The sequence below is a fragment of the Anser cygnoides genome, chromosome 6 (assembly GCF_040182565.1).
Source record: "Anser cygnoides isolate HZ-2024a breed goose chromosome 6, Taihu_goose_T2T_genome, whole genome shotgun sequence".
Classification (NCBI taxonomy): Eukaryota; Metazoa; Chordata; class Aves; order Anseriformes; family Anatidae; genus Anser; species Anser cygnoides.
In genome coordinates, this window is record NC_089878.1 from 40,498,946 (window position 1) to 40,526,071 (window position 27,126).

At 43.8% G+C, this 27,126-nt stretch overlaps 1 protein-coding gene across 6 annotated transcripts in view; it reads right to left on the reverse strand.

Moving 5' to 3' along the window:
• Positions 1-7,299: 7,299 nt before the first annotated feature.
• The window catches only part of CACNB4 (calcium voltage-gated channel auxiliary subunit beta 4), a 77,574-nt gene continuing 57,747 nt past the window's right edge, over positions 7,300-27,126 (reverse strand). For 3 of the 6 annotated variants that reach the window (XM_048080974.2, XM_048080975.2, XM_048080977.2), the window contains 5 exons: positions 24,665-24,774; positions 23,228-23,379; positions 19,324-19,419; positions 12,869-13,054; positions 7,300-8,856 (listed from right to left, as the gene is read on the reverse strand). In XM_048080974.2, the coding sequence (XP_047936931.1) occupies positions 8,596-8,856; positions 12,869-13,054; positions 19,324-19,419; positions 23,228-23,379; positions 24,665-24,774 (805 nt within the window). In that variant the 3' untranslated portion in view covers positions 7,300-8,595. Of the gene's footprint in view, positions 8,857-11,448; positions 11,502-12,174; positions 12,241-12,868; positions 13,055-19,323; positions 19,420-23,227; positions 23,380-24,664; positions 24,775-27,126 lie in introns of those variants that run through there. The other 3 variants (XM_048080976.2, XR_007169829.2, XR_010832279.1) reach the window with 3 other exon arrangements.

Consider the following 27,126-nt stretch of genomic DNA (forward strand, 5'->3'; position numbering starts at 1 on the left):
ACCAAGGCACGCAGCAGGAGCTGCCACTGCCCACGTCAGCACGGCGGGCGCTGGGGTGGGCTGTGACTGGCAGGGCAATGCAGCAGCTCCTTTCTGCAAGTTCAGCATTCAGCCTGCAGAGGAACTACTCGTCCTTGCTGCTGAACCTCAGCTGAGAAGCTCGGTGCAGTGGTACATCTCTGCTAGCAGTCCCCCAGTGTAAACACCGAGTGATTCCGAAACCCGTGGGCTCGTCCCGGGGTTAGGTAGGTGTGACCGAACTTGCACAGCTAGGCAAGAAGGTAGCAAAACACAGTTGTTTCGAACCTTTAACTAGAAAGACATTGTTTTTCCCCCCCTACCTAGTTCTTGTTAGACCCTGTGGCTTTTTGAAGCAATGTCTAAGAAGCTGCAGCAGCACTGCAAGAATGGGATGGCATTTTTACAAGATGAAGGAATACATGGTGTACTTTGGGACTAGGAAGCTGTTAGGATTTCATCGCTTGCTTCCCTCTGGTAGTCCAGCCGTAATCGAAGACGATTGCACAATGGCCTGGTTCAACATTCACTGCACTGCTGCTTTTTACGTGATAGCACTAACATTAGGCTTGCCATTCCTAGTGAGAGCTTTCCAGGAATGAAAATCGGCACGGCTTTTTGTAAATCTAATTACACGATTTCCTCCTGGACATTCCAAAAGCCTTTGTCAGGTCGTGTACGTCTTGTTCCAGGTAACTGCGAAGCAGACTGGGGGTACTCACGGGTCAGAACCACGCTGCCGGCCTGCGGTGTGGTTTCACCAGCGGAGGGGAAAGCACGGCCACACAGAACAAAACCGAACACGGAGAGGAGGCAGATAAGCTCTGTGGTTTACAAACATTTAACTTTTAGGATCACATGAAAACACAAAAGAAAATATTTTTGTTCTATTTATTTGAAAGGCCATGAGCTCTTAATTAAACAGCTTTGATTAAAACTCACATGCTTCTATCTAATTTTGAACACAGTTAGGCACGGTAATTTGACTTACAAACATTTAAGCACATGCACTAGATACATAAAAGTCAAAGTTGGATCACATAATTACACAGCTTACCTGGTAAACGCATTTCTGTCCGTAGAAGGCAGCCCCGAAAGGCTGCAGAAGCACCGCGGAGCTGGCTGTTGCAGGTGCCCGACAGCCCAGGGAGATGCAAGAGGAGCACCCGGCGCCCGAGGAGGAGGTGGGTGGCAGAAGGCAGAGCAAACAGCAACCCCCGGTGAGCTCCGTGCAACTCTGTGCTGCCCTGCAGCTGGCTCGGTCCCCCACTGCCATGCCTGCTGAAAGCACAGCCCTTCGGGTTTAGAGGATCACAGCCTTTTGGTTAGGCTGCTGTTATTCACTTCGAAGAAGTCTGTTTGCTTCCCCAACAACTCCAGAAGGGAACTCGCCCTGTAATTCCACTCCTGCAATTGATTTTTGGATTTAGCTAAAGGTAGCACCTTTCAGTGCTTTCTTGTTTTCAAGATACTATAAACAGCACTTGGTTTTGCTTCAATTACTCCTTCATTCCTTAATACCTCACGTTATTCTGATACGTGTTTCTTTCTAGGAACAAATGTTAAATTGATATGAGATCATACTGGGGATCAGGTTCAAAGACCATTAACGTTCTTGAGAATCCTTCAGCTGAGCAGTTGGCTGAAAGCATTTTATTTCTTGATGGAGTAGTGAGATATTACACAGATTTCTGTGCTTCTGGGTTGCGACTATTTAAGAGCAGATAGATTCAAAAATAAACATTGTTCATCTCAGACCAGACGCACGTCTCTCTTCAGAATCTCATTAATTTTGACTAAAAATGCTAACGTGAAGCTGCTTCCAAAAACTCCAAAATCGTTAAACAATAAAAATGCCACAATGTTCTGAACTGTTTTCGTGACTCTTCTGCATTTTCCCATCCTGAGTACTGAACACAGAGACTCAGAAGACTTTTGAACGTTTGTTTGTAGTTTTTGATTTATTGTAGAAAAGTTATTGTAATGCAGTTCATTTTTGTACATCTAAATTCCATAAAACAAATCCATAGAAATGAGGATACTATCAGCATGCAGTCTGCATCGTCTTTTTTAAATGATTCTGATCACAAAAATAACAACACTTTTCTTTTTTTTTTTCTTCGAAAGCCACTAAAAGCAGAGGGAGAGCAAAGCATGCACCACTGTACACATTTGCATAGTATATTTTACCCAGCATGCCTTGTCGAATGCTACACATACAGTATCTATAGAGGTAAAAACAGAAAGGGGCAAATCAGCAGAAAAGAAAACGTACATTTGTGGGTATCTTTTTCGGCAGAGGCAGTGATGTCTTTACCACGGTGACTCTGACCTGGCTCCCGGCGAGGCTGCGGCAGCACAGCCAAGCCATCCCTGGGGACCAGGTGCAGTGACAAACAGATCTGCTGGGAGCTGCGAAGCCCAAGGCCCACGGTTTGAAGTTTGAATGGTTGTTTCCATCTTCTTTCTGTAGCCCTCTATTCCTCACGCGTACACACGATCGCACCGCCCGATTCTCTCCCTGTGCTGCTCCTGTGCAACCTCACTGACTTTGCCTGCGTGGGAGGAGAGCCAGGCCTGCCGCCGCTGTCAACACACCTTGGGCCCGAGCACGCGTTCCTTGAGCTTGCTTTCCTTTCGGTTTTAAATGCTCAGCGGTGTCCCAGCGCTCCGGGTGGGCCCTTCTTCTCTCCCGCACCTCCCGGCCCCGCACACGGCGGCTGGCAGCGTTACGGCCCCGAGTCGGGCACCGGGAGCGCTTCGTTCCGGACCTTGGGTACAGCCAGCAGGCATCTGCCACGATCTATACGTCGGTTGGCCGTAATTAGAAGTTTGCTTATGTGCATGGAATTTCAGTTTGGAGGAGGAAATCGGCAGAAATGAAGGCAGTGGACTTTGTAATTTTAAAAGGTTCTTTCTTCGTTAATTACTATGGAGGGAATAGAAGTTAGTGAAAAATCAAGTCACGTATGCAAAATGCAAGGCCTTAGAAATAAACTGCTGAAGTATCAGGCAACGATTAAACCGACTGAAAATGCAATAAATCCATTAATGCTGGATCAAAATATCTACCTATTTTTTTCAAAAATACAATGCCAAATGCAATAGTGGACTAATTGTAAATTTGTGCTATTACAAATGTGCTTCTTTTCCCTTGCTCTGTTTTTACATCATTGGCAAAATATACTATTCTGTACTGTACAATATATTTTCTCACTATATTGATTTTCTACTGCTTATACAGAGCAGAAGTAATATCAAAGGGGACTCTGGCATCAAGTTTACTCTATTTTGTTTTTCAGGAAATATTTGTAAGGCATGTGATCTGTGGTATGTGACATTTACGGTCGGACTTGCAAATACTGACTCTCAGACAAGGCAGTTAGAAACGCGGTGTCAGCAGCAGGTGTTTGCAGGACCTAGTCCAGACAGTCCCTCACTGCCAAGAAGTCTGAGGGGAAAAGGCAAGTCTAGAAACATCACTGAGACCAAGCCAGTGCTACTCCCCGCCTCACCACATTCAGAGAAATTAGCTATGAATCATAAAAGGAACGACATACTCTTATTACTGCCTCAAAATAATTTCTACCTTCTCCCCAATTTTGTGTGTGGATTCGAGCAGACTGTTTCTCTGGACTTCTTAAATGGATTCCATGTCAGGGAGAAAACCTTTGTCTCCAGCTTAACAAAAGTTTTGATACTAAGTAGAATCCTCAGCTCTTTTCCAAGCTAATTCCTTTCAGAACATTATTAAAATGTCCCTTTATTTTTCTGTATAAAATAAATTGCACTCGAATAACAATCTAACAAAGGTTATTCAAATAACTGCTCTTCAAATAATATACTCTCTTTTGGCCTCATTTTAATGATAGCGATAACTTCATTTCCCCAAAGCTAAAGCTGGCTACGTTACAGTACCGTGCAGTCCTGTTACTCTTTGGAGAAGTAAGGATTAAAGGAATGGGAGGTAACTGCACCAAAAGACACGACAGCCAGGTATCTAAACCTGCTTTAACACCAACTGGGGTGTATGACCTAATTTTAAAGTAATGACTTTTAGAAGAGAAAATAGATTTGTATAAATGGCATTTTACATAACATGCATCTGGTTTTGATTTTGATTTTTTTCCTTCATGGTCTCTTAATTATTTTTTTCTTTAAAAACATGAAGACTGTGGAATCAAGGGCAGGCTTAAAAGCACTGAGCTTGGAAAACAAAATATATCAGAGGACACATTTGATATATTTCTAAAGCAAACATGACTAATGAAAGCCCTAATATACTCAAATTAGTATGCTCTAAGATAATAATATTATCAATATTATATTGAGAATGGTAGAGTGATAGTGGTAAAGAGATTTGGGGAGATTTCAGAGGAGTCTACAGCAGTGAAACCAAACTGAATTCAGAAGACTTGCAGTCAAACTGAACTGCAGCTTAACGGTCTATGCACATCTACAGTAACTACTGTCATTTTCTTGTTCCTACAGCTACCTGTCCTCCTTTTTGTAATTTTCACTCCACAAGTATGTGTTAAACAACATTTTAGAAGCAAGGGACACAACAGGTTAAACCCCCAAATACCAACTTCAGAAGAAGTTTTCAAATCTGGAGAAAAAAAGAAAAAACAGTAAAACGTTCTTCTATCTGCAGAAACCACCAGTAACGCTCTGCGAATGACCGCTGGCAGCTGCCCTGCTGGAGCCACCCAGCGCCCTCCACCCCACGTCCGCTCCCGTGCCTGGGTCTGTCAGAGCCAGCCAGAAACACGCGGTACCAGAAGCAGGCTCAACGAGAAGTGGTGTCACTAGCAAGAGACACGGGGCGTGCTTCAGGAACTCCTCTTGCTTATCAAGTACAGAATCTGGGGCGCCACCTGATTTCCACGGTACGATGATTTTTCAGAGTAAAATCTAGGCGTAGGGCCACGCTGCACTAGCGGTGCTCAACTGATTTTTACCAGCCCAACGCGTTTGGAAAATGATCACAGAATTTGGCCTACTATTTATAAACTAAAATCTGATACAGAACGGCTTTAATTGTCTCCCCTTTTAAACAGCAATTTCATAATATACTCACTGAGAAAACACCGTCAGTTGTGAGGTGCACATCCCATAGGATAACTGCTCGGCCATGTAGCTAGTATAAGAACCTGTACATCTGTTAAATACAACTTGCCAAAAAGGAAATATTTTAAATTAAGAATTTAACAATGAGTTGTCTTTAAAGTGGCTTCAAGATTTTTAAAATACTTTGCTAATTCATTCACAAGCACATGAATGCACTGACATATATTGTCTTTAGATCTTAATACTGCCGTATCACTTTTATTGGGTAAACTATCATTAATCCAAAAATGTCCTAATGAAAAAAACAGGTAACCAAAAAAAAAAAAAGTATAAACATTTCTAAAATTCTCTGTATAAGCCAGAGCTTAGGAACAGAACTCTGATCTTTACTGTAATAATATTTTAATAGCAAGAGAAATGGTATGAGGACTGGAAAATTAGTCGTACTCGTATTCATTGAGGAATACATGAACTTCACAATTTTATATAGCGCCATTGCATAATAAATCACAATACAGCTGGCTAGCATTGCTGAAGTTCTAATACAAATACTATGAGTTAACATGTCCTGATCAACATTGCAGCTGTTACTGATTACTGTGTTTCCTAAAAATAATTTATTTTTAAAAATGAAAGAGTTCCAGTAGCTCGTATCTAGAATAAATTAATAATCTATTAGCATGTTCAGTATATTTGTACTTAAAGATATATCTATCTTCAAAGAATAAAAAAAACACCAAGCAATGAGATCTGCTGGATCTTTTATAATTGAATTCTTATATTAAAATGGAATGGACAGTGGGAGAGAAGAGGGTAAACTAATTACATACAATAGTAAAGTAAACTTAAACCCATATAATAAAGGAACTTGATAGGTTCCTTCAAGACAATACATGAGTTCCCTCACAAGATTGATTTATTAGAACAAAGAAAGTAGTTTTGGCACTTCAGATGCTGCAGGTGATGGAATTTATGCATATGTGTTGTGTAGATCTTTCCCTTTACTAGCGTGACATGGAAGACTTAAAAACAAGGCTCCAAAAGGCTCTAGAAATAAATGCCATTTTTGTCTAGGAAATGATAAAGCAGTAACCTTGTTTACTAGAAAATATATGTAGGTACTCCGCAGCTACCTGCCATTAAAATGCAAATATCTTCAAGCAATTAAATGATCTGATCCCTAATGCTACTACAGAATAAAGATAAACAGCTGTCTAATCTAGCTTTATACATCTCAGTGCATCCTTTGCAATTAATACTTCAATGCACACAAACAAGAAACTTATTAAAGCTTATAGAAAAAATGTTTTGCCTAATGCCTTCTTTCTCATGCAGGTATGTGTGCTGTACATGTAATAAAGATTTGTAAAAATTACTGGAGAATGCTCCACTGTGCTATAGCAGAAAATATTAGAGAAGGCAGCTGAAGCTACCATTCCCAGACCAGATCTCGTGGTACTTTCTCAACCTAAATGCGCTTTTGGAATCTGCAGGCATTCAGCTGGAGAAAATCAAAGGGGATCAGGTCTGTTGTGTCCATTCTTAACTCTATTACTCCAGTGGATGCAGGTATTCTAATTTTCTTCTTGGTAACTGGCCCATTTGAATCATCTAGTAACGTTTAAGGATGCCTTTTAGGCAGAAGAATTGTTTAAAAAACTAATCATGCATCCATGATTTTTTAATGCTGCTAGAGATGTACATCACTTTTGGCTATACCAGATATGAGATGAATTACTTTTCTTGTTGTTAACAACAAGAAGATAACCAGACTCAATGGTGGTGGAAAATATCAGTGATCTTTGTTAACTGGTCCAGAAAGTAGAATAAACTGTAGTATCCAGGAAGTTCAGTTAGTGCTACATGCTTTTAAAGCCCGCTTTTGGGAAGAAAATAAGCGGATACAAAAGTCAATGATCCTCATTTTTTTGCAAAAATAGTTTTGACATGAACCTGCATAAAAAATGCATGTTCAGCATAGTTCTGTCAATTTTAGAAAATGCATGCAGTGTGGAGCTTTAGGAGTCTCTGCTTAAAGACGTTAGTGTGTTGTACAAAACTGTCAGTTACGGTAACTTTTTCCATCATATTGGATCTAAGGCTTCACTGATAATGTAAGACGTAAGGTCTAATCACATAAGTTTATCTATTTAAAAAGAAATGAAGACTCAGTAGGTGAGAAGAAGTGATCATTAAGAAGTAAGGCAGCAGTATCTCGAAAGATTTATCATGGTTCTTTGAATTAAAAACATCAGCTCTACAACTTTATGTGAGCAGATTTTTTTTCTGATACTCCATTTTTATTGCAAGCTAATTCTGACCAATATCCTATTTTAACTTTTGATAATTTATGAGTGTTTAACCCCGCCCCCTTCCCTCAGATTTCACTACTGAAATTTAAACTGATGTTCTTCTGGAGAATTCTTGTGCGATACTGGAATTTTCAGACATTCAAAGATGGATTTTGAAAGAAGTAATAAACAGGTACTCAAATGTACTGGAATGTGGGTAGTCTACACACTGGGTAAGAAAAGTGTATTGTTTTCCATTTAAAAAGGCAGAATACTAAAAATGGGAGAAAAAATATTACTTATCTATCCACTGACGTTCCATTTTGGGACTACTAGCTGTATTCAGGTAAGCTAGAGAAGAAAAAAAAAACTATTCTCAACCTCTAACCATACAAACCATTCCTAAGTTTGTTCTTTTTCCTATTTCCCTTTATCCTGTCACAGTTCATCTTTGCTGACCGCAACACAAACGCCGGTGCTGGCTAAACTAAAGAAATCATTTTGCTGCAACACTCATGCCAGGTCAAAAAATAATTTCAAACTGGAAAGTATTTTGTAACTGCTGCAATAATTTGTGATATTTGGCACTCTCAATAGTTTACGTTTGGTTTGTCTGAAAAAGCCATTCTGGAAGTAAGTAGTTAGAATAAAATACTTTTATTCTAGAATAAAATGCTTTTATTCTAACTCTATATGTAAATTGAGCTTCCAGCAAACAAATACTGTAGCTGACTTTCCAGCTCCTAGTGGTTTGTAATTTTCAGATTTTTCATGTTTATTTTTTTCAATTGATTGCAACAAGCTCAAGTCGACTTTCCAGTCAATTCACCCAAATTCCAACAGGAATTGGCTTATAAATTGGTTCCAACTGGAACTGGTCATTTGGAATTTCCAGCACAGGAAATTATTTTATAAGTGCCTTGATAAGTATCCTAAATTACAAACTGATGTGCCTAATATTTAATGACAAGAAAAGGTATGGCTATAAATGTAAATGCTGTACTAAAAAACCAAAACCCAAATACAACCTATATGATCGGGCATAAACGTAAGGGCATGGTAACTTTTTTTGTCCCCTACTTAACATCAAATGTCAGCAGATTGTAACCTCAGTATGACCGCATTACATCTGCCAAATTAAGATGAATTGTTTTTCCTAGCTACGTTATGGCAAGTTATCAACTGATGAATACTACTTTTCCCCGGGTTCTTGAACTCAAAGCCTATGTCGTGAATCATGGCTATATCCTCCAGGGGATCCTCGGTTCCTATGGGGTTTGTAAGTGTCCTGGTATGAGTCAGAGTACTCTTCTTCCACTAGAGGATAGTGATCTCGGCTGTGTTGGGAACTGGAAGACAAGCGGTTCCTGCTCTTCCGAGCCCTTTCATTGTGATAATTTTCATCTGAGGTCATTAGACTTCGTCGCTCAATGGGAGAGTTCTCTGCAGAATGGCTGCTGTGCCTCATACGCTGGCTCTACAAGTGTCAAAGAATCCAAGGATTAGTACAAATAAAGAATATTTTGTATTTTTAAGCTAGTTTTGAAACTTATTCTGAGGTCTTTCAGAATCCATCCACTTTTGAGTAATTCATTTTATATTAAAACCTGTATGCTTACAGGAATGGGTCACAACAACAGTCTGGTTCCTAGAGCTGAAAGCAGACTGATTATTATATGTATATATATGCATATATATATATATAATGTAGCTATATATATATAGTATTATAATGCTTTTTTTTTCTTATGGTATTCACCTTGTTAAATATTACAGGCCATTTAGCATGAAAAGTGAGCTGATGTATTCAGCATTTATCACTTTTCTCTGATCACGAACATAGTAACATTCATGCTTCTATTCTGCTTAGAAATAGTTCATCATCGACTTATGTATTTCTAGAAAACATCTGGAGAGGGTTTTTTTTTCCTGTTGCTTTTAAAGGTGCAGCTCTCTGAGCCCTATTTAAAAACCTTCCCATGACCAAACAAAGGACAGGCAGCTAAGTAGCTGAGGGATGGTTAAAATATTAACAAGTTCTTCCAACTAAAACATAATAAATATTTTAAATAAGGCGACTGAAAATCTTTTACTGAGATAATTAAAAGATTTAGCCTCTGCTATCCTCACATTCCCATAATGATAACGCATTACACTTGCCACACAGACAAAATTAGTTGATGAGTTTGCATTTTTTTTGCCAGTAAACTGGCACAACGAAAAGTAGCCTATGCTGAAAAAACCATTTTGTTTACTGTCACCACATTAAACCTCTCAGCAGTATAGCCGTCCATACTCTCAGAACAAACTCGGTCACTGCTTCTCCTTCTCTAGACTATAGTCCCAAAGTCACTCTGCTGATCCCGTACTTTAGCAGGATGTGCCGCAACGGCTGCCCCCTCGGTGCCTCCTGCTCACAGGCACAGACAGCATCGTCTGCTCCTCTTGCTTCTGAAATTTCGGACGATGCTCTCTGTGCTACAAAACCTTCCTCCTATTGCTACATCCTCTCTATGGCAACTGTTTAACTGCATAATTTATAACAAAGGCTTGTCTGCATGGGGAAGTAACCGTGCGGACGGGTGTACATTTACAGCAGAGCAGATAGGATGTCCCATCCCTCTATGTGGATCGATGTTACCAAGGTTACTCTGAGACACCAACCCCTCGCTGAGCTGACACAGAGGAGGTGCCGTTCTGCAAATTCACACGCTCCATTACTGGGCAGCAACTTCTACCATGCTACCCCCAAGTTCTCCTTCTAGCACCATGTTTTAGTAGTGATTGTATGCCAAAGTCCACATATTTTCTTAAACGGCAACTTGAACTTCCTACGCTCATGCCCTCTATCTTCCCTGTAGTAATTTCCTCTCTGGATGCAGCCTGCTCTTTTGTTGGACCCTTTCTGTTTCCCTGCTGTGACTGTGTAGTTATCCTGATCCCTCCCGAGACTGTGCAACTGTGGCACAAACGTGGTGTGGCTGCATGCTGGTGTCATGCCCCACGTAACTTTTGATCGTGCAGCACCATCTGCACCGTAAGCTGTATTACATTTACTTCAGTTGTGGACTTAAAATGCAAGTCCTGGGGGGCCTAAGAAACACATTCCCCCAAGACGTGAACTACAGGTTTAAGGCTATTCACTGGAATTAGCCCAAACTATGTAGATTTAGGCCTAACCAGAGATTAGCCACAAGGGCTAACCACTGGCCCCTCACAACTGGCGATGACAAAACCTACTCTTCCTACCACAACACACCTACCTTCCTACCTGCAAACACACGCAGCTGGACATCAACATCTTTCCCTGTTAGGCAAGGCCACAACCAAGGGCCAAGTGGCCACTGGCTCTGGCAGATGCACCATACACAGCACCTGTGATGGGGCACAGCTGGAGCATGCTGTTGTGCAAACCCTCCTCCCTTTTGCTCTTTGCTGTACATATGCCAGTTAACTTCACCCTCGTGTCCTTCGTGAAAGATTTAAGTTAAATCAGAAATTTCAGTTCTCAGTAAACTGAACTCCAAATCGCAAACAAGGTAAAAGAGAAACACTCCCAAGCCCTGATTAGGTAAAATACCATCAGATTGTCCCAGTGGATCTGCACCATTCTCAGGTGTGGCTGTTATAAAAAGCTCTGGGCTTCTGATATTCAGTTCCCCAAGATATCAGGCAAGGAGTCACAAGGCCATAAGTAAAAATTCTTAATTTATCATAATCACCTAAGCTAGTTTAATTCCTAGGATTCCTGTGAGTGCTTTAATCACCGCCATCACATCGCTACATTTAAAACTGACACAAAATCTTCCAAAGGTTTGAATTAGTACAAATCTTTTAGGAGGATAAGCACTTCAGATGGTGGATGTCTCTAAGATAACCATGTACAAACACCAGAACTCCTTAAATGGGCTGGAACACTTGAGTGGCACTGGAAGCCAAAAGCTGCTGTCTTTAGATGGGCACAGCATTCCCTCAGGGAGAAATTTACCCCTCTGCAGAGTACTAGCACCAGTCAAGTCCCATCTAAGTCTTCACAATTAGGGTGAAGTGGGGATTAAGTGATGCATACCTTCAGCCAGCCCACTGCACAGGGGTGATTTTCATCTTCAGTGTGAGTTTTCCCTAAGTAAATGGAGCAACATTTCACAGTCACTGCTGGTGTCCATTGATCAGAGAGAAATAAATGCCTGAAAAAAATTCTGTGGATACACCCAGTTTTCAAAATGAAACTGAAGAGGTGAAAATTCTACAGATGGGATTTTATTGTCATGAAGGGATGGAAAACTGAAATTTTAAGGCAAGTGAAAATGGAAACAACATTTTACATGTGCGCTTTATTAGTAACAGAACAGTGTTTGTGCATTCAGCCAGTCAGGAAACAGTGACTTACTGATCCTAATAAAATCAAGCACATCATTAGAAATGTGAGTATCAAATACCATGCACCTGCTGTGAAGTGCAGGTCACCCACAGGAAAAAAAAAAAAAAAAAAAGCTTTATATTAATTGAAGACACTGAACAATGAATTGTTTCCTTCAAAATTGTTACCTGCTTCCAGATATTCTACAAGCAGAACAGAGGTTAAATTTGTCAGGTGAATTATTCATTATAGGTAGTTTGTTCAGCTCTGCTTTTGACATACATTAGGAAGTGCACATTCCTAAAAGCCACACGCACACAAAACACCCTCTGAAACTTTCAGACTTAAAGGTTCACTGCAATCCTGATCTTCTCAAGCATTCAGAACTATTACTTCAAAAACAGTTTCTGTTTTCAAACTTAGTAAAGCACGTACTTCTCATTAAGGACTATTTACATGCCACGTTTGAAGTTTCAAAGTTCAGCCGTTTTTGAGCTATGCCTGTGAAAAAAAATGGTCAGAATTTTTTTCAATGGGTAAAAGATGTATATTATTCACACTCAAAGAACTCAAAAAGGTGAAGGCATTTTGCTGATACAAGAGACAAACATGGAAGTTTTTCACCCAACAGTGAATGTTTTGTGAAGTTATGAGGGTAACAAAACGGGACCATTACAGCAACTGGTCTACATTCTTAACTGTAATAGCTGTTAGCTCAACTGCTGTGACAAATCATAGCTGCTTATTCTCAATCTGAGAGGATCTCATTTTCACCGGCATTTTTTCCAGGTTCAGAATGCCATTTTTTAATATGGCTAGAATATTGCTCGACAGAGTGTCATTTATCCCCTCCTCAGGAACTAGCTCCTCGCCAGAAAATTGATGGCCATTTTAGTTCCCATTAAGGCAAGAACAGTCCCAGCACTTCAGCACACAGCTGCGCCTCCACTGCTTATGGGCCTCTGTTTTGAGGGCCTCTACTCTTACTGCTGGCTGTGGCCAACCAGTGAACAATAATCAATGAAACAAATAAAAATGATGCTATATGTTACACCATTTTCCCAAAGATAATAATTAAAAAAGAATACCTGATGTGCACTGCTGTTGGGGCTGAAACGTATTTTCATACCTGTAGTCCAGAGATTGCAGCAGGATATGGTGAAAGTGCAGTGGATCCTAAATTTCGCCCAAGAAGAGGAGTCATGGGTGTGCTACTGGTGGTGTGGGTAGCACGCCAGTATGCCTCAAGGTATTCTGCCAAGTGTTCGCAAGCATCTTCGAGCTGATTTTCATCCAAAATTACATCAAACATTTCCTGATCACAACAACAAAGTTTGGTTCGTTACGATGTTATGGAAGAAATGAGAGATGTTAAACAATTCTCATCATGCTAATCCTTTGGAATTAAATAAATAGCAATGAGAGCATGGCAATTGCAAAGGAAAACAATGCGAGTGGGCTTATACGGTGATCAAAAGCCAAAGCTCTCAGAAGTGACCGAATCCTTTCAGTGTGAGTCGCCAGATGTCGAACGGGGCCTACCACGCTCAAAGGCACGGGACTGTGTGAATGAAATTCATTTTGTACAAAACGCACTACAGTGGAAGACAGGACCTAAAGCTACTTGCCAGAGTAACACGGGGATGCTTTACGTTGGTTTTGAACCCAAGACTCACGCGCACTTCTCGTATCCCAGCTGTGAATGCACTTCCAGAGCGAATCGTGCCCCTAGCAGAGGTTGTCAGACCAGTGATGCAGCACGCCGCTCTGTCAGCAGTCCTGCTGCTCAAAGCTGTGACAGCGCAGCCAGCTGTTGGTGACAGGACAGCCAGTTTGGGGGTGTACAGCCAGGAATCTGTCTCCACGCACTGTGTGCGCAACTACCTGCTTATGCCTAGCTAGACAGACAGCCCTGTACCTGCTCTCGGATCGGCCAGGCCAGGTAACATCTTTTCCGCTGCTAATCCCTTCACCTGGGGACGGCACTCAAGCATCAGTGCAAATCCTGGCATTCTGCCTTGGACCTCTTCGCTGTGAGACCCCCAGAGAGGCTATTTGGTAGTGAGCATGGAAGGAATTCAAAGCCACGCGTCTTCCGTGCTGTCCAAAGGACACTCTGCAGATTGCAAGTGCTGGCGATCAACTGCTGATAGCAAGCCATCAGAAACAGAGTTCCTCAAAACAACTGTAAATGTATTTTCAGCAGTGAATTGCTGTACCTCATCTTTAATCTCAACTCTCACCCTAGTGGAAAAAACCTATTATGAAATTCTCACAGGAAATGACAAGTGCAGGTGGTGCAGGTGCTAAGAGCGACTAATACAAACCACAGCCTGCTTTTCCTCCCTGCATATTCACAGGTCTACCCAATGGACACGGAGCTGACGTCTCTGGCATAACATATAAGCCGCATGAGGAGGTTATTAGAAATCTCGCTCTTGCACCTACCTTCTGCCCAAAAGCCTGCTCCAGAACTTACTTCAATACTAAAACCATTTTATTGATTCATCCTTTCTTATCAGCATGGTGGAGAAATGTCTCCTCCCCTGCTGGCAAGTGTGGAATACTCTTTCACTTGCAGTGCTACAAATACTCCTAACACTACATCCTTTCATTGAATTCAGCGTTTATTGCTCCTTCTTCTGCTCCTCTGTTTATGTACACACCTGACACACTCCTTTGCTATTTTGACATTTGAAACTGCATCCTTCATTACATAGCCACCCCACTCACACCATCAGTTGTTGAAGAAATTAGTAATTCAAGCATAGTGGTGCTTGGAAATGTTACAATGGGAACTGTTTAAATATACTCTGGAAAATATTGAAAATAAATGCTACACTTGGAACATAACGTGGGTTTTCTTGTAATACAGAGCCAATATTGTTACCTCCTGTGCTGCTCACTCTTTGCATAGCTGGCTGCTGACTTGAGGGCACTCTAGCTGTGCATACAGCACCCCTTTTTGCAGGTCATCAGGTAATTGTACCTCTAGGAGTATTTTCAGCTGCAGGGGGACTTAGCAGCAAGCAGCTCACGCAGTACTCTTCCATCACCCTCCAACTTCCTCCCGCTAAACGAGGGAACTGTTTCTCAAGTTTCTCTTCACCCCGGTTCGGGTGATCCCAGGGGCTCACGACGTGCTGTCCCGGCACAGCTAAGCCTGCTGCACGGTGCGGGTAAGACAAAGTGAGCAGCGATGGGAACTCCACCGCTGCTACCTACGGCCTCCTTTGCGCTGGGGTAGCAGCTTCATGCACTTCCAAAACAGCACCAGCCAACACTCTAGCTAAAGTGCTTAAACCACACGGTTCTGTGGCAGTACACACCTTCATCTGCTATTTTGACAGTGATCTCAATTAAACTGAAATTAGGGAACAAGAACTTCTAACAGCTGCAGTGGAAGTGTCACCTTTTCAACAATTAACTCTGAAATAACGTCGGAACGGTAACGGTGAGCCTCTCAGGCTGTCACTTCAAGGTCACCTGGAAAAGCTGCAGAACTTGCAGGATCTTGATTCCAGGGCTCTACAGTGTTTTACAGAGAAAAACTGTAGAGAAAGCACTTTTTCTCTACAAAGAGAAAAGTTTTTTTCCTGAATTTAACAGTTCTGCTCGTAGCTAAACTGCATTTGTTCTATTTGTATGTATTTGGGAGGAGTTAAAAGAGAGTTAGAAGAATCATTTTAAAAGATCCTTGTTTGTAAGGCTCATGGAGCAAAGCAATTTCTTCCCAGTTCTCCTTGAAATGCAATTTATTGACTGCAGTGTTTTTTACTACATGCATAAAACGTTTATCATATAAGCTTTTCAATATATTAGTATTTCTTAAGTGATATGGATTAATACAGTGATATTTCCTGTATTTTTTCAGTAGCCACTGTCTCTGCTATTTCTTTTGGTTTACTCTAGTGCCATTGTAAAATATTCTAAGTGCGTTACCCCGTCAGCAACACAAACCAAAACTGCGGTGACTACAGAGGTGTCCTCCTCACCCACCGGTGAGAGAGGGAGTGGAACAGGGGCTGAGCCTCGGGCCCAGCCCGCAGGCGGTACTGCTACGGGCTAACAGTAAGATCCAAGTGTATACCACCAGAATATCTAAAGCTGCATGATCAGCACAGCTCCTGTTTCTTTGAGCCATATGATGTCCCTGCTGAACAGAGCCATGCAGCGCGAGGCATGCTTAGCCCTGGCTTGAGCAGCATCAGTGAAAGACTAGCAAGGAATTAATAATGAAAGCAGTTCCTGAACTTAAATATGCCAAAAAAGAGAGCTATTTTTGTAATGTCTAGACGTACAGCACCATCTGATTACTTAAGACTGACTTGCAGCGAATGAAAAAAAGTGTGGCTTTTATGGTTTTCAAGTATCTTCACTTTAAACAAATAATCCTCTTGCAGGAACTTGAGCCGCAAAACACATGAAGCAGGTCACAGTGCAGAAGACAGACAGTGATGTCTTTGGTCTTAGCAGTGTACCTATAGTTAATTAAATCATGAATCAACTCAGTCCTTTAATTTAAACACAAACAAATCTAAACACTCATCAGCAAAAATGAACACTTCCTGACAGCAGTGAAATTTGGTTAGGAAAGTCCTGTTGGCTTCACCATGGACTCTGGCTAATACATTGATACAGTGCAAGCCTTCGGTGTGATTTCATAGCAATTTCATTGCCAGAAGATTTTACCAGATAATTTGAAGACTGGTTTAAAAAGCTCAATCAAGGAAAACACAAATTCTGAACGATACAAAAGATTGGGTCCTACTTGTTCACAAGTGCCAGCCCTCAGGGCTCTTGCTAGGGGCTGTCTGTAAGGCTACAAGGTCTAACAGGCCAGGCAGAGACAGCAGGTCTGGCTCTGAAATGTGACCTGGAATAGCGAGGGCACTTCACCTGGATTTATATCTGTATCACGTGGGTATTGTCTTGGCAATCTTGTATTTTGCTCGTGACAGACTAGGTTCTACCCTCACAAACAAACCCAAACATCCCAGTAACCGGGGCTGGAGGTGTGAAGCCATCTCCCCTCGAGTGCTCTAAGCCAGGAATAACTTTCTCGAAACAAACCCGTGCAAGGCTGACCTGATGATGTCCGCAGCAGGCTGTTGTGCAAATCCGAGTGGAAAGCAGCCTCGGCGGCAGCACAGCCACAGGTCTGAAATCGGGACGCTCTGAAATTCGGGAACACTTCTTATCCGGGTGGGGTCCCTTTGTTGTCTTGGGCAAAAAACTAGAACCGCAGGACTGGGTACTGAGGCAGACTTTACTGCATCCTGGGCTGAACAATGTTAAGTGCTGTGGTGCAAGGAACAAGCTACAACACGCACCCCGTGCTGCACGCTGCTCGTTTCAAGCAACGCAGCTCTTGCATCACTTCGACTGCTGTGAGCAAATCCCAGGGGAGTAAGAGGAAATGACTGCACAAAAGAGCAACTGAGGCTGTGAAACACAGGTAGGCTCCTCCGTGCAGGTGGAAAAATAAATAAACCCTTCAAAATGCAAAGAATGAAAAATGTGTGGCAGCTTGTTGTGCATGCAAGCTCCCGGTGATGGCGCAGTGCAAACAGCACCAGCCAGATTCAGACAGGTGCAGGTGCAGTTCCCTTGGCTCACAGCCCTTAGGAGCTGGAAAGGCAGACACACACACACTTGTACAGGGATTGTTTTGTATGACAGAAAAGTGTACAGCATTGGTTTAGCTAATTGGACCTGAGTGCCTCACAGGAATTCTCTGTCACCATTTTAAGACATAACAATTCAGCAGAAAATTACACGTGAAGAGCACAACATAGCTAACTGCTCCAGAAGAAACAGGGTGGTTTGAGCAGCTTTCGGTGCTGCTCGAAGAGGGAAAGGAGGACGAGGCAGGAAAACAATCTCCAGTTACTGTAACCAGAAGCTCCGAGTGGCGCTGCCCTTGGCAGAGAGGGCAGAAACGAGGCTTTTCAAAACCACGGCGTCTCCTGCCTGCACCGCCTTGCCCACGCTGGGATGTGCCGGGCTGCGGTACGAACCCAGCAAGGGAACGTGAGCCTGTGCAATGCACAGCCCGACCCTCATCCGCCGTGTGACATCCCCTTCGGAAAGCCCTGGGGGCTAGGGGGGAATATGCACAACACCCACAAGCTGTCTGATGCCTCCAGGCTGCATTCAGCTGCTGGTGACAAGTTCGGGCTGGCTCCGCAGTGCAAGCAGCTGTGTATAATTGCTGTCACCATCCAGCGCTTCTGACAGGGGACATCTGCAAGTGGTGCTGCTAGGGCAAGAGAGCCAGCAGGAGGACGGCTGCTGAAACCACACCTGTTGGCAAATGGCAAGCTGCCTGGGGCAGAGAGCACTGCAAAAAAGTGCATTCAGCTGGAGGACCGAGCTACTCCCCTCAGACACACCACCACCACTTCTCTACATGATGGACATTTTTGTCCTGCATCGGGGAAAGGAGTTCTCTCATTCTGGACACGTTCTTAAAGCATTCAGCTTTCAGATAAGGACAAAAATTTCATTCAAGCCTCTTTCTTTCTCTGTTTTCTAACACCTCAGCATAGATCGAGCCTGAACACACACCCAAACATTGTGCAAAACTCCCAAGATTAAGTGTTTTGACAGATCTACATCAACTATTCCTCAGTTTGTGTCTGGGACATGTGTTGGACATGAGAGCACTGGAGTAAAGGAGATGTGGCTCAGCCTGAATCCCTACTCAGGGGAACAGTTAGAAAGAAACATCTTTGCTCATCTTTGCTATACACATGAGGAGTGTCCAGAAATACCTGAATTATCTTTTTATAGCCAGTGGGGACTAGAGAGGAGGAGGCTGTGAAGTTCGGTATCACAAGAAGCATACAAAACCAAAGTTTAATGGAAATAAATCCTTGTGGATCACTACTCCAGAACAAAAGCTGTTTCAACTTGTTTTATCTGAAATTTTAAGTCAGACGGTACGATCACAGAATCCCTCCTGGTGTCTAATCTGAATTTCTCTGATTCTCCTCACAGTGCTTTGGTGTGAGAAAGATGGTAAGCCACAGGCTGGATTTTCTCATCATTTTTGTGCTATGAACAGCAGCCTCTGCACTACTACAAGGTTGCTCACAGCTATTACACTGTAAAAGCAAGCCCTCAGCCAAGCCTGTTTCCACTGCGTGGCTTTCTCTGTCATAGAAAACAAGCCCGGTTTTCAAAAATAAACTACGCAGCTGAGGCAAACTCCTCTGAGGCTTCCCCTCAAACCAGGCCTCGGAGACTTTGGCCCTTCAGCACCTTAAGCCAGCGCTGCTCCTCAACTGACGTAACTCGCTGACGCGCTGCTGCAAGTTCAGTTTTACCATACACGTCATTTTTGACCTGTCATCTTGCCAAAGATAAAAGTAAACCCGGCTTTGGAGATAATCGGGAAGAAAGTAGCAAACATTTTTCTTTCTTAGCAATAAAAGCTGCTCTAGGGTTGCAATTGCAGGGCTGTCTGAATCACTACGAAGCGAAGTGATAACACGTGAACTCAGCTACAATAAAGGACCAACACAGCAGAAATCTTTAAAACTCCACGTATGACAAGTTCTTTCTTTCTTCCGTACTTACTGGTGGGCATTGTGCAAGTTTATCAGCTGCCACCAACTGAACATTCAAGTGTTTACTTTGTGACTTTCCTCTAGATTTAATCAGTCGCTGCAAAACCTGATAGGGGAAAAGAGGAAAATGTGAGTTTAAGAACCATGTATCTCTACAAAGCTCAGACTGACATCCCACTGGAGGACTAACAAGTTCAGAAGCTCTCCATTACGTTTAACAAAACTGATAAAATATCGTCCTAGAATATAAGCATAAACCTTGCTGATAACTTCTCTGAGAGCTGTGCACGTTTCCTTCCGCACCACATTTGATCCCTTGCAAGTATTTCAAAAGCAGTGGAAATGGTGATTTTGATTTATTCTACTCTAAGTAATAGGTTATTTATGACAAATGTAATCTGGAAGACCACAAAAAATATAAATGAAAACAAGCATGTTGTGCTGTGTAGCAATAATGCTGCGACTCTGTTCCAAGGTACATTCTAGGTCCAAAAGGTATTTTACACACTGTTTGTATTCCTCTTTTTTTTCCCTTTTTTTTAAAATTTATTTATTTATTTATTTTACTTCCACTATGTTCATTGCTATATTTTCAGGGGCAAAGTAGTTAGAAAAATCTAAATTATTTCTCTGTAAAGTCTCAAGGAAAATGACAGGAACATAGAGGAGAGTATTTTTTACGTTGGAAGGACCTCTAGAGGTCTCTGTGCCAACCCCTTAGTGAAAGGAAGCCCAGATGATCAGATTGCTTCAGTCTGCCAGCTGAGTTTTGAACCCACCCAAGGCAATCCCCAGCCTCCCAGGGCCAGGACTGAGCCGTTTGCTCACGCAGAGCTGCACGCGGCTGCCGGCCGTGTCGCAAGGCTCGCTGCTCGCTGCCGACACGCTGCCACCAGGACCCCCGGCTGCAGAGCTGCTCCCCAGCCGGTCGGCCCCGATTTAACTCCAGCCCCGCGGCAGGACTCAGCATTTGTCTCTGATGAACTTTGGGAGGTGGCCGACAGCTCGTTCTGCCAGCCTGCAAGGTGCCCCCAAATGACAGCCCTGCCAGCAGCACGTCGACCCGCCCCAGCCTTTGGTATTTCCCACGAACCCGTACTCTATCTCGTCACCAGGCTGTTAACGAAGACGCTGAACTGTGCTGGCCCCAGACGCCAGCTGGACTTTGCACCCTGACCAGCGCCCTGGACGCAGCAGCCCCTTCAGTCTTAAGCACCTTCCGTCGTCCGCGTTCACCCGGTGCCCGTCTCGGCAACTTGCCTGTCGGGATGCTACAGGAGAACACGTCACAGCCTCGCTGAAGTGAAAGCTAGCAATGGCCTACAGCTCATCCTTTGTCCACTGGGGTCATAATCCCTGACGAAAGGCAGCGAGGTGGGTCAGGCATAATTTGCCCTTGGTAAATCGCTGCAGGCTGCTCCCTGTCACCTCCTTGTCCTCCGTGTGGCCGGAGATGGCTTCCCGGAGATTTTCTCCGTAACCTTCCCAGGGACTGAGGTGAGGCTGGCTGGCCTGCGGTCCCCCAGCTCCTCCTTCCTGAGGACGGATGTCAGATCTGCCTTCTCACGCTTCTCAGCAATCTCCCTGGATCACTCTGAGTTTTAAACTACAATAGGGAGCAGCCCTGCAACAGCACGAGACATCTCCTTCAGCACCTCCAGATGGATCCCACCTGGTCCCTCGGCCTCGCAGCTGTCCAGTTAGGCCAGTGGGCACCAGATCAAGCTTCTGCTGTGGGTGCCTGCCACAAGCAGCACTGGGCCCACATTTTTCTTAGCCCTTCTTCTGCTTGCCACGTCCTTACAGAAGCCCTTTTTGTTACCCTTAGCGTCTCTTGCTACTTCTAGCTCCACCTGGACTCTGGCTTTCTCAATTCCCCACCCAAACTGTGCTCCTCATGGGACGCCTCTGCCTGCGTCCTCCTTCTGCGTGCCTCCTTTCCGTGTCTGAGCTCAGGCAGCCATTCCCTCTTCATCTGCACTGCTCACAGGGCTGGGTGCCTTGTCTGAAGCTCAGCTGAGGGTTAGGGCTCGCAGACAGACAACCCAGAGCTACGGCTGTGGTGGGGTCGGATGGCTGCAAAGGGGAACTGGGAGCTACACAGAGAATTTGCTCCTGAGGAATACTTTAATACGATGCACAACAGATCTCTAGCAACAGGTAATAGCATGGTGCAATTCTGTAATATTCACTGTTGCAATTTGTTGTTAGGCAACAGGGACCTCCCTCTGCTTCCTACTTACCTGGAAATACAGTGAAGGATCTGAGACAGATTATTCAGTGTAAAAATAACCGTTATTACAAAAAGAAAGTTTACACCAATGTTCAAAAAAAGGCATGTCCTAAAGGAACACGTGAAATATAAGATGAAGACAGATGTTTTCTTTCTATCCACTTACACTTATAAGAAAAATTGTTTTGTCTCCCCTCCTCCCCAGCCTTAACTGCTAGCGATTGCTCTTTTGGTCCCTGCTGCAAGCTGTGCCTCCTTCAGATGTGCCAGCTGAGCTGCTCATCTGTAACGTGTGAAACAAGCCAGGTTAGGAATGACTCGATTTAAAGTTACCCAGGCTTAGTGTGGGCTAGGACAGATGTTGCAACATGGAGATCTGAGAAATCGTGCAGCATGTCAGTGGCAAGGGCTGGATTTAGACAGAATGTGTTCTACGTGTTAGCAATTAAAAAGGATTTGCTAAGCCAGCAAAGTCTTTGTTGGATATGAACTCTGCGGGAGTTTCATTGAAATCACTTTTTCAAACAAGTGCTCTTACACCTGGTAGACATTCCTGAAACTTCTTAGACCTAATGGATTTCCGTTGGACAGTAACCCAAGCGAATTCAGTCAATATAAACTAAGCTACAAAAACAATTTTAAATGCATCTTCCCTAGCAGCACGGGCATACAGACAGGGGTGGGGTCTTCCTACTCATCACAATGCAAAGCCCTGTCTATATACCCAAGCCCAAATACAAGCAAGGTATCTGCTCTCGTGTCTTATTTTTTTTCAGCTTCTGTTGCCCAGCCAGCAGGTCAAGCAGGCTGTTACACCGGGGCTACAGGGGACAAATGAAGCCAGGAGGAGCTAGCCTGCAGGACAGCTGAAAAAGTCAAAGCCAGTAGGGAACAGGGCTGTGACCCAGAGCGTCACCACGGAGGGTACCCGCTCACCCAGTCCTCACTACAGCCCTAGCAAGCTAAGTATTATTGCTGCTGCCTTAGCCAGCTTGGCTTCGGGAGGGTAAGTCAGGTCAGGTAACATGCTGTGCTAACATAACTAGTTTGGGCTCAATTCTATCCTGTGTACACCAGGATGACTGTCTTAAGGAAATACAAATTACTTAATTCGTTTCCACGTCTTCTGTGAAATAACTGTATTTTCTCCCTTAAAGAATTACAAGACATCCTGAAAGCTTTCACCACTGCGGGCAGCCACGTGAATTGCTCTGTGATGCCAGGCACTGAACCCATCTTTCTTTTTAAGTGGCATCTCCAAATGAGCAAGAGAGTTCAGGAGAGCATAAAATAGGGAGAATCAACACCTGCTTCAGGGGAAAATGACGACTGTAAAGTGTTGATTAGCATCTTCATGAACAATATGCCAAATGCAGTATTAGCTAAAAAGTAAATGGCAACTTTAAAGAAAAATAGTTACATGACCAACTCCTTCCTCTCCAAGGAGAGAATAGGAGAAAAGAAGTGAATACATGACAGATGTTAGTCATCTTTTGACGCACTTCTGGAGGCAAAAAGTGGCAGTGACAGAGCTCTAGAAGGATCTTTGAGCCTCAAGCGGTTTGTCTGTATTGCTGTTACTGCTGGAAGGGTAAAGAAAAAAATCCTCTCCTGCCTCCAGGAATGCCATACAGCTATTTCAAAACGCAAATGCAGATAATTTAAGAGTCAGATACATTACCTTTGGAGAAGACACTTTAACATGGACAATAATTGGTGCTAAAGATGTCTTGATAAGTTGTGCAGGGTGATTGATAGTGTCTGCATCTAGGACAACCAGCTGTAAAGACCTTGCCAGCTCAAAGATTCTTTCAATTTCACTCTGTACTTCAGCTAGAAAAGGAAAACAAAATGGGAAAAAGCCGTTCAACCACGGCATTGCTTAGGCAAACACCATCACCCATTTAGCTTCATGGACTGTAAACACTCAATACATGAACTCTGTACGTGAATTAATGTAATTTCCAGAAAATAACCTGTTACTTAAGGACTTTTTTTTTTTAATTAATGTTACCTTGGAGACAATTTGGTTGTCTGAAAATACATACCTGCTACAATTAAATGCATGTTTCAATTAACAGAAAATAAACTCAGGCATATTTTCCAAACTGCTAAATATCTTAGGAGTCTTAAGATTTTTTTATTTTTTTTTGACAGCAAGTGATGCATTGATATTTCTTAGAAGAAATCTCTTCTTGCTTGAGAACTGCTCCACAGAGCAATGTACGTTCACAGGCCCAAGAAGATGTAGTACTCTCCCTCGCAGTTCTTCATTTTGGGGGTGCTTACTCCTGGACTAGAATGCAAACTAGAGGTGAAGAGCCCTGCCTCCTATACCTCAAGTTCAAACAGTCACTCAAAATATCAGAGAACTAGGTTTAGATGTCTTTTCTTCCTAAAAAGATTAAAAAATAACTCATCCTACTTCATGGGATGGCGTCCCAGAGAACAGGTTATCGGTTTGTGTATGCTACGCACAAATTTCCATGCCTTGTTAAAGAAATAAAGATTTATCAGGACAGCGTAACCCAGAAGTCATGGTACTGTAAGGGGAGAGCAGGAGGACCTATACCCTCATCTCCGCTCTCAAATCTTGGGAAATTTAAGCTGTAGCTGTTCAACATTAAAAATAATAATAATAATAATTAAAAAAACCAGCCTGAGGGTCAGAAACAAGAACCTGCTTCCTTCCTGACTGGACAAGGTGAAAGCTCTCTGGCACCTTGTGATGTGGAATTAAAAGCCCAGGCCTGAGAAGAGGGAGCTGTGAGGCCAACTCCCCTCTGGGAGGAAACAGCCCTAAACTCACCTTCTGGCTGCAGGCCTCTAACTCACCTCTGGCTAATGTCAGTATAATCGTTATAACAACTGTAATAGTGCTTGCTCCAGCCCAGGAATTGCCCAACGTGAGGCTAACAGAGTACGCTCTGCTCCGTTGTCACTCCTCAGCTGGGCAAATCTTGTCTCCCATCAGAGTACGTGAAATTCAGAATTCTACACTGAAATGCTGTAGGCACATTCAGAATTGCAGGACTGGTGACATCTTCAAGGCTGAAATCCTGTCACCTTCCTGCAGTAAGCAACCGTGTTCAGAATCAGATCTGTGTCAATGTCTCACCTAAACTGGATCTCGTGTTTGACCGCTCAATTATTGCCCTCTTACTCGGATTGTTTAGAACAGACCTCTTAGCAAGAGAAATGTCGGCCGTCACTCTCGTTATTGATATCCTACGGGTAAGAACACAGGACAGAACAAAACCACAGCAGTTACATTCTCATTGTGCCGCGCGTGGTTTACAGCTGCATTTCATTCCAAAGTGCAAATACAATAAAACATCAGGCAGACATTGATATCATTAAAGAACAACTAAAGAGAAACGCTGGGTAACTGAACAATGTTTTCTGTTGCCTACACTACTGTACACCCTTGCATACAGCTTCTGCTCTTCTGCTTAATGCATGAGCTCACCTCTCCCCATCCCAACCCTCACCCATCTCCTAGATGATTTTACACAATAGCAGAAATAACACAAGTTAAAGCAAGTCTTAGGGCATACAGAACAGCCGAGTCATAGCAGCAACAGTACTTCTCCTCCCGGATGGTTAAACTACAGCTGACGTTGCTGGCAGGTGAGGCAGGGCCATATTTAGACATCTGAGGAGCAGACTTTGTCACGTCTGAGTCACTGAGCAGCACTGCCTGCTCCAGGAGCTTGGCCCTCCAGCACACACCCTCCTTTTCCAGACAGAGCTGCGCCGACGGGCTAAATGAATCAGCCCAGAGTCAAACAGGAGAAAAGTTGAGCCTGTGAAGCCTTCTCTTTAACTCAAGGAAGGCGATCCTTTCCGCTTTTCACTGATCTGTCAGTGAGCTGGCGAGAGACCAAGAGTGAGTGCCCCCCTATATCCTACGCACGGGGGTTCGGGATGCGGAACAAGCCAGTTTTATGTACCTGTATCTGAGAATTTGCCTTTAAATTAGATTATAAAACAAAGAACACGCAATCACTTCACGTGAAATCCAGTTAGGAGGACTGTGATGAGTCAAAGAGCCATGAATAATGAAAAGAAAACAAGCTGGAAGCGACTCGCAGCCATTCCACTCAACTTGAGATGGAGTCTTAAAAACAAGTCCCAAGTATTTTTCCATATAATACATAAATAAAATTACTGCCAGAAAATGCAGTAGAAACAAAACGTATAAATGAGTTTAAAAGGAATGCAATAAATTAATGGATCATGGAGCTAAAGGTGCTAAAACACAGCGGGGTCTGGGCCCCCTCTGGCTCAGGAGGCTCCCACATCTCTGCTGGTATCTGAGCAGTGTAGCGGACGGACCCTAAATGCTCACCTACTGCACCTGGTCTAGCGCAGCCAGCCACAGGAAGCGTTTCATTCTCCTGAGGGAGGAGTAACCCTAGGCGTCACTGCTGCTGAAAGATGTTAAGAAAAAAACGTGCCTTTGCTGCCTTTTGTTTATGCTGCGTGTAGTCAGGCTTGGTCTTTGCAACAGCAACTAAATACAAGGCGGTTAGAAAAGGAGGCTGCTAAAGCCTCTGCAGCAGCCAGTCCCTGAACGCCTCGTAGCAGCCAAGCTCCAGCAGGCTCCTTTCAGCAGGTGCAGCCCTCGGGCCACTCGTTTCCTTCCCTGGCCAGGAGAGGCTGCCACAGGTACAAAAGAAGGGGCTGACAGAAGCACACGAAGGGGCAGGGAAGGAGCGCTGCTAGTTCAGGTCGTACTGAAGCCTTTTTCCCTTGTTGGTATCATGGACCTGCCGCAAAACTGCAGCACAGATGGAAAAAATAAAAAGCAAACCAGAAGGCTGGAGGGGGAAGACCCCAAAGCCAGAAAAGCTGGCAGAAGGACCAAGAAGCAGCTGAGGTTCCAGAAAAGGAACTCAATTGTTTTACCTAAAGGTTTGTATTTCACACTTCTGCCTGATCTGGTTGCCAACATAGCTAACAGCAGTAAGCTTGACAAAAAATAGCCCACTCCAGGCAGGATGCCTCCCTTTGCCTCTCGGTGCAGACCAAGGGCACAGTGGGGCCAAACAGAGCAGAGCAAGGCAAGGTGCGAGCCCACCTCCCGTCAGCTCAGGCAGCCTAGACGGGCGTTCAGAGGGCGTTACACGTGTCCTTCTGCTGATCTCTGGCGCTCAGGCCTCTGCCGAGTACATTCTCTTATCGGGTACACAAATACACCTCATAAAGGGTATGTTCCCAGCAGTCCCGCCCTGGCAACTCGAGATGACTTACCGCCTCCAGCTGCCATGGCTTCCTACCACAAACGACGATTTCCAGCTCCCGCGGGACATGCAGAGCTGGCAGACACGTGCCAACAGCTGGAAGGGAGCACACGCCACGGTTCCCTACCCGCCCCTAACACAAACGTGCACCACGGCTCCCGCAGTGAACTGCAGTGAAGCCAGCGCAGCCGTACCGCTCCGGAGCAGGGAGAGGATGTGCCGACAGGGTGCAGGAACAGCTCAGAACCACAACAAGTTTATCTGCAGGCTGCCACGTCCAGGGCTTCATCTGTCACATTTCCAATCAATCACTACATTTGTAGGATCTGCTAAA